The sequence below is a fragment of the Cibotium barometz genome, chromosome 1 (genome assembly GCF_041138505.1).
Source record: "Cibotium barometz isolate CiBa-2024 chromosome 1, ASM4113850v1, whole genome shotgun sequence".
NCBI lineage: Eukaryota > Viridiplantae > Streptophyta > Polypodiopsida > Cyatheales > Cibotiaceae > Cibotium > Cibotium barometz.
This window is the reverse complement of record NC_141046.1, coordinates 68,708,753-68,716,187: the sequence shown is the minus strand read 5'-3', so window position 1 is coordinate 68,716,187 and position 7,435 is coordinate 68,708,753. Positions and strand designations below refer to the sequence as shown.

General features: G+C 42.6%; 1 protein-coding gene across 1 annotated transcript; it reads right to left on the bottom strand.

Moving 5' to 3' along the window:
- Window positions 1-2,652: 2,652 nt before the first annotated feature.
- On the bottom strand, window positions 2,653-3,927 carry LOC147642381 (uncharacterized). The gene is made up of 2 exons (XM_086778988.1): window positions 3,790-3,927; window positions 2,653-3,684 (listed from the first exon to the last, which is right to left on the bottom strand). The coding sequence occupies exons 1-2, from the start codon at window positions 3,816-3,818 to the stop codon at window positions 3,108-3,110; spliced, it is 606 nt and encodes a 201-aa protein (XP_086635114.1). The 5' UTR covers window positions 3,819-3,927; the 3' UTR covers window positions 2,653-3,107.
- Between the last annotated feature and the right edge of the window lie 3,508 nt (window positions 3,928-7,435).

Sequence of the window (7,435 nt, the reverse complement as noted above, 5' to 3'; positions counted from 1 at the left end):
CTAGCATAAGATCTCTAAGCTTGCATAAGAGCTTGTATAAGAGCTCTATGCTAGCATAAGATCTCTAAGCTAGCATAAGAGCTTTGCGTTTGCGAGGTGCTTGCATAAGAGATTTAAGCTTCCTCAAAAGCTTTATGCATGCATAAGAGTTGTATACATGCATAGAGCACTTATGAGAGCTATATGCTTGCATAAGAGCTCTTATGCACGTATATAGGTGCTAAGGCAACACATAGAAGATTTAAAAAAGAATTATACTTTAGTGAAGATGTTCTTGAACAATAGAAGTGTGGGCATAGGCAGTTAAGATACATGTTAACCCAAGCGGTTATAACATACTCCCCTCCTCCTTGATGTCAACAACTCCTTAAAATTGAGTGGAAAATGTGATGCAAGGGAAGATAATGATGTAGTCTCACCTAGAGATAAAATTGTAGTAAGTAGAGACGTTGTGTGATTAAAATATTATCCCTTCAAAAGAGACGGAGTGGGGGTGTTAGTCTATCAAAATAAAGTTAGTGGAGTATTGGTGATGAAATGTCCACATATAGTCTACAATAATGAAGAAAGTAGAGGAAGAAGAAAGAAGAAGATTTGGAGGTGAAAGCATAAAACTTGAGTTGGATAATTGGTGGAAAAACCACTTGAAGGTAAATCCAAACTCTCTACCCCAACAAAGAACTTTACTACTAAATCTTTCCTTAGGTTGAATCTAACTCACATCACATTATCAAGAGTAATGTTAATAAAATGTGATCCTCACTAGATGGTGGCTCTTCCATCATTGCTAGCAACATCCCCAAGTGTTTGAGAAACAACGTAGTAAGGTCTACAATGCTAGGATGCTCTATAATCTATCTTTTAATAATGTGTTAAAAAATGAAAATATTGTGCATCAATCTTAATCAAGGGTATCATGACCCTAATAACCCTTTTCTTTAAATCTATCCCGATGAGAGATGGTGCCTTGCATCATAGGAGCATTATCTAATAATGGTTGTCTAAAATATAATCTATTGCAAAGTTAGCAAGATGTAGCCCAAGCTTACACTTTGAGTAGCCTCCACATGCTCCGCATCACTCAACAACCAAAAAAGCTAGCAAGATGCAGCCCAAGCTCGCACTTTGAGTAGCCATCCTAGTCTTCTTACCGTTGTTGCTTCACCACATGTTCCTCATCACTCAAAAACCAACAAAAGATCATCCCCTTAAATCTATGCTCTAAACTAGTTCCACCTTTCCCCAATCATATGAGTTATAATGATAGAAGAAGTCAACGTGAACATGCCACTTGTACATAAAAGTTAAAAAAGAGAAAGAACATTAGCATTCTAAAGAGCAACAATCTCACAAGGAGTAGAAAAGATATGTAACTCATATTTATCTTCATCAACCAATGAAAGGAGCCATGTTCTCTAGCAACCAATGCAACAACAACAACAAAGCAAAGAGTGGCAATGAGAGGAGTACACACTCTACCACATTTTCACAAACATTAGATACTAGTGATTAATTGTTTCACACTAGTCTACCGTATTCAAACTCTTCAAGAAAGAAAAAAAGAAAATATCAAATAATGAGTACAAAGATGCCCAGATATCAAGGATAATAATCTCAAAGGCTTGTATGATTGTGGGACTAAAAGATTTGTCATGTGGTCAAGCCTTAATGTTGGCATAGCTTAGGTTCTCTCATGTTGATAGACACGAGAATTTGGACACAAGAGTTGATTAGCCATAATGTAGCTTGAGAGACTACACGTGGTGTACTCCATTGGTTGCTTAGATTTAATTTAGCAAAAGAACTCCTAAGAAGGTGTGGGCATTGATGTACCTATGGGCTCTTGGGAGGGTGTATACAACAAGTTCAATGTTAATGTTAGGTTTTGGGTGGGGGGGGTGAGGCATTGCCCTCATTGCATATGGATTCTTGTGGCGCTGCATCTTTTTTGGATGCAAGTCCTTATGGTTTCTTTTACATAGGTGTGGGGAGAGTTTTTTGTAGAGAGATACTTGACTTTGGACGAGGGCAGATTTATTTTTTGTTTGTTCTTATCTTGCTCATTGCTGCATGTAGTAGGATGTTCTTTCCTTCATTATAAGGAGAGGTTCTTTCCTTGATTGTTAGGAGAGGTCCTTGTGGTTTGCTTACACGCCTTCTTAGGTTTGAGTTAGCATTTACAACAATGATCATTTTGAGATAAAGAAAATGACTAGTACTAATTCTATAGCTAGGATATTAAGGGAATGCCATGTAGTAAAATTGACAAATCTATATTGCTAGTATGAGTGATGGAGCACATGCAACTATCAAGTTGACAACATGAGCACTTAAGTGAGAATTCTTATAACATGACCACATTAAATAGTATAACATGAGCACTTAAGTGAGAATTCTTATAACATGACCACGTCATTAAATAGTATTATCGTTGAGTAGATTTTGGCATGACATGGCTAACCTAGTCAATTAATTGCCAAAGCTTTGTAGTCAATGAAACTACCATTTACAAAGCTGGCTGACGTTTTTTTCCAAGCGATTCCACTCCTCAATCTCCATAATACTACCACGCATTTGCAAGCAATTGCTGTCGCATTAATCTCTTCAATCTTTCTAATCACGTGATCATTACAAAGAATTGCCACGTTTGCACATCATGTGGGGTAGGAGTACAAAGCTTAAGCAAATCTTACTCTTGTTTCTACATTGGAGGAGAGAGAGAAGGGGGTCGGTAGAATGCAACACGAGGGCATATACATTGGAGGAGAGGAGAGGAGAGGGGACTCCCTCGTCCATTAACACATTGATGTGGCAAGTCGAGTTACAAGCAACATGGAGAAGATACAGTTCAAACCAAACTCCAATCGTCACCTTTTTAACTAAAACTATTATCATACATGTTACTGATAATAACATTGTATACAGTATTGATCCCCTGTAAGAACAATAACAGTCATAAATCTGATAATAACATTGTATACAGTATTGATCCCCTGTAAGAACAATAACAGTCATAAATCTATTTTTCATCCATAACCATTGATTCCGAGATGTAATTCTTTAAGTTGATATACGTCGCATTTGATGAGTGTGACTGCTCAATTTTGCTATCCAAGAAAAGCATAGACAGCCGTGGACATGAAGATGAGAAGACCGAGGGAAACCATGATGACGAGCGGAATGATTGCCGCTGCTGCCCACGCGCTCCCACAGCTCATGAGACCGAGACGCATCTCCACCAGGCTCACAATGGATAGCGTCAGGAAGAGGGTGCCAATGATGGTGCCAAGCGCCGAGGCTAGCATGCCCAAGCGGACGACAATGGGGCTGAGGGTGGCGCTGAAGGCCTGCGAGCGATCCTGGGCATTGAGGAGCACGATGAGCAACTTGAGACCCTGCGCCACCAGGCTGGAGAAGAGGTAGCAGGCGAAGGACACCACCTCCAGCACAAGCAGAGTTTTGGGCGTGTCCGGCCCGGCCCTGCACTCCTGCACCAGGCTGGTCTCTTGCTGCGAGCTGGCCGGGCTCGTGAAGGCCATCCCGATGAACACCGCTACCGTGAAGTATGCGTTCACGCTCATCACCTCGTCCAGCGCCTGCACGTGCACCTTCGTCCCTGCCGTCGCATCCAGCCTCGTCTCCTCCACCTTCTCATGACCGAAACCATCCACATGCACCTTCGAGCTGCACTAGCCCAACCCAACCACGCCACCCCGGCTCATTACGCCTCAAACCATGCAGCAACAGGCACGAAAGAGCTATTTAGCACTCTATGCTATAATATCTTACCTACTGCCTGCAATGCTTGAAGCCGCCATCACAGATTTCTCCAACACAATATCTCGAGGACTGCGTGGCCAATACTGCGGCTGCCTCAAGTAATAGACGGTAGTGCCTTTACGTAGTCATCTTGGCATCGCTTCTAAGTCTCGGAATAACTTGAGAGAGGGGGGCAGACGGCCATTTCTATATTTATATAGCTTTTCCTTCTATCTAAGCATTCCTTTTCTCTTTTTTCTCTTTTTTTTTGGCTTTCCTTGCCCAAAAAAAAAAGGTGAGATATGGTATCAAATTGTCTTTGCATTTGTCAAATTCTTCTCAGGATTTGGAAAGTAGTTTTGATAAAGGATATCATCAGATCATGAATGTGAACAGTAAGGTATATCTGAGAAAGTGGTAGAGCATGATAAAGTATTTCAAGAGCCTTACAAGTGCTAGGGGCCATGGGCCCACTGATTTTGAAGATCCTTTTGCTAAAATCTCATGAACTCTGCCCATTGAATCTGAAGATTCTTTTGACAAAATCTCCAAACTTAATGAGCAGGGGAATTGAGAAAGGCTAAAAGCTCTCAGTACTTTTTAGGATGGGTCAGAGAATGTGCATAGAATGGATCTGCTGGAAAGCATTGGATAGTCACATAGCTAGCAGCTATGTCTAGCTTTTATTCACAAAGTAAAAGATATTTAATCAAAAAGATTTTGGTAGTAGGTCTTGATTTTCAATGGCAATTGTCTATACCACAGAGGGGCTGTTTTTATGTTGAGGTCAATGCTATGAAGTTAGCTTTATCAAGTAAGATGCAACCCTTGTTGTAGGTATAGACAGGGTTGGAGGGACACCTTTAGGAATGGCTATCGACTGAAAGGTTGTGGAATTAGAGAAGGAAGCACCTTTCAAAGTAGTCCAGTCCGTCAATTCCAAAACCTTCGTACACCAACAATCAGTGTTGGTGGCTAAAACCACAATCTGACAGTAGTATATTGTATGTAGCCCCGGCCTCATTGAGAAATGAGTGTGCCATGCAGCAAAAAAAAAAGAAAAAGATGTTGCGTGGCTTGCACTTGTGCATGTAGCTCGAGCCATTTTACTTAGCCCTACAATATCATGATCCCCTACCTCCCTAAGAGCCATACATCTCGTTTGGTCATCGCCCTCATCCTCATGATTCAACCAACTTCCCTAATTGTTCTCCCTCGAGCCCAGCTGTACTGTATGTGCCCCACGCAGCCAACCTCGTGCTCCACCACCCAGATTCTAGAAGACATGCCCTAGAGTTGTGCTAGGTGCACCCACCCACCTCAAGCCTCCAGCTACTTGTCCCCCTAGTATACTACTTACTCCCACTGCCCACTCTTGCCACCTGTCTATCGACCCACCTCACAGCTCCCACCTGTGCTAGCGCACCTACGCCACCCGATTTTCTTTGCCTAGCTTCCCATGCCTACCTAGCCCTTACGGTCTATCCTCTCCTTGATCTCCCTCTCCCTCGACTAGACCCCATCCACTTCCTTGTTGTGATCGATACTCCCATCCTCGAGCCTTGTGTGAGAGCGGAGAGAAGGGGAGGAGAAGAAGAAGAAAGGGAGGGCATAGAAAAAAAGAAAAATCAATAGAAGAAAAAGAAAGAAAGAAGGGGAAGGAGAGGGAAAAGAATGAGAGAGAAAGGAAAGACAAAGAGAGAGAGAGAGAGAGAGAGAGAGAGAGAGAGAAAAGGAGAAGGAGAGAGACTCGGAAAGAGAGAGAAAGAAAAAAGGAGAGAAAAAGAGAAAGGCCTAGACAATGGCCATGTGTGAACCGACTATGGTCATGTTCACCTTAAATAGCCACTTTGGGATTCACTTTTCTCAACTCATACTCTAGAGAGCTCCTAGCACACCTTTGTCAAACAACACACTAGAGCTTCTAGCACACCTTTCTCAAACACCCTCTAGATCTCCTAGCGCCATGGCAAAATAGGATGCTTTTATGCATTTCCTTACCACCCACTACATACTACCGTAAGTGGAGTGAATGTTTTTACATCTCCATTGATCTTGCAAAGACAATTAGTCTTGCACACAAAGACTATCAGAAGACCATCGAGTACATGGAGCAATACTTGGTGTCCCACTCTGTAATGTTACCCTCAAGCAAGGTGAAGTGGGTGCCTTGTGACCTTCTGCATTACATCAACAAATTCGAGTATCCCTTCATTCAAATACTTGAATGTTATGGAAGGTTGCTTAATCTTTCGAGCAGCTATGCACCTTCTTGGGTGGCGGAGGAGGTCGTAGCCCTCAAAAGGGGTAAATTGGGGACCATGGGGGTTGCCACTTTTATCTTCCTCCTTGATGACATGGACTCCAACGAGGAGGTGAAAATGCTAACCTTGTAGGTAGCCGGTTTTATATGCGATGCCAATGACCTTCAAGTCAAGGAGACCTTCCCCCATAGAGAGACAAATTAGGGATATGTGGCCTTTCCCCATGGTGCTGAGGATGTGGCATCCTCTTCTTGGCACAATGGTGCAGGGCCATCATAGGCCCCAAACATTGCAGAGGATGGATAAGCTCCTTTGTTCGAGTTTGAGCTTAGCACACTAGGATGGATGCATGGTAAGGTGGACTCGAAACCTATGTCTTGGACATGGCTTTTAAACTGGTTTTTAGACATTTGAAAAAGTTATTTTCTCCCATATTTTATATGTTTAAAAAGCCTGAAAATAAAAAATAGTTACAAGCAGCTCATGGTGCACTCATTTCGCCACCTCTCTCTCTCTCTCTCTCTCTCTCTCTCTCTCTCTTTCGCTTACCCACTTTCTCTTTCCATCTCCTCTGTACCCTAAAATTGATGATGCCTTCTTGTTTACCCTTCTCTCTCTCTCTCTCTCTCTCTCTCTCTCTCTCTCTCTCTCTCGCTTGCTCGCTCGCTCTCTGTGCCTATTGTAAGCCCCTTACTGTTGTTTCACTGACACACACACATACGCATGGATCTTTCACTTATCATAGATTCCCCAGCATTTAGAGGTAGATGTAGAAGTTTAGCTTGTGTAGAGGGTTGCAAGTCATGCATAAAGTTTTTTGCCAATGCAACCAAGGATTATCATGCACGGAGGAAGCAAGAACAATGTGCAAGGATGAAGTCTAAGATACAAGAAAAACAGGAGCACAATGCAAGTCATGGTACAAACGAGCACAAGTGTCAAAAAATATGCAACGATATTGTTCAGTACTTTAATCAGTGGACCAAGGGTTTAGATGAGAAGACGAGGTTTGATATATTATCTCATGCACTACAAGAGCTTGAGGGCATACCGACGCTAAAATACCGACGCAAATGTCGAACGTCGGTATGTCTGTCGTAATGTTGGAGGAGACAAGTCGGGCGGGGTATTTTCAAATTTTCGTTTCCCGACGCCTATACCGACGCGTATACCGACGCACATTCCGACGCATATACCGACGCACATTCCGTAGCATATACCGACGCATATACCGACGCATATTTCGTAGCATATACCGACGCTCGTAAGTTTTTTACAGTCGAGAGCCTATTTTCTGGTTTTTTTGCAGAGCGGCGCACAACAGTAAAGAAGGTCTCTTTCTCTCCCTCTCCTCTTTTTTCCTCTCTCCTCTTTTCTCCTTCTTTCTTCTTTTCTCCTCTTCTCCTTCTCCT

Bases quoted from the DNA above. Each gene is read 5' to 3' on its own strand.
- LOC147642381 (XM_086778988.1), bottom strand. From the start codon at position 3,818: ATGGCGGCTTCAAGCATTGCAGGCAGTAG. The intron at 3,685-3,789 runs GTAAGATATTAT...GGGCTAGTGCAG, and splicing joins TCAAGCATTGCAGGCAGTAG to CTCGAAGGTGCATGTGGATG.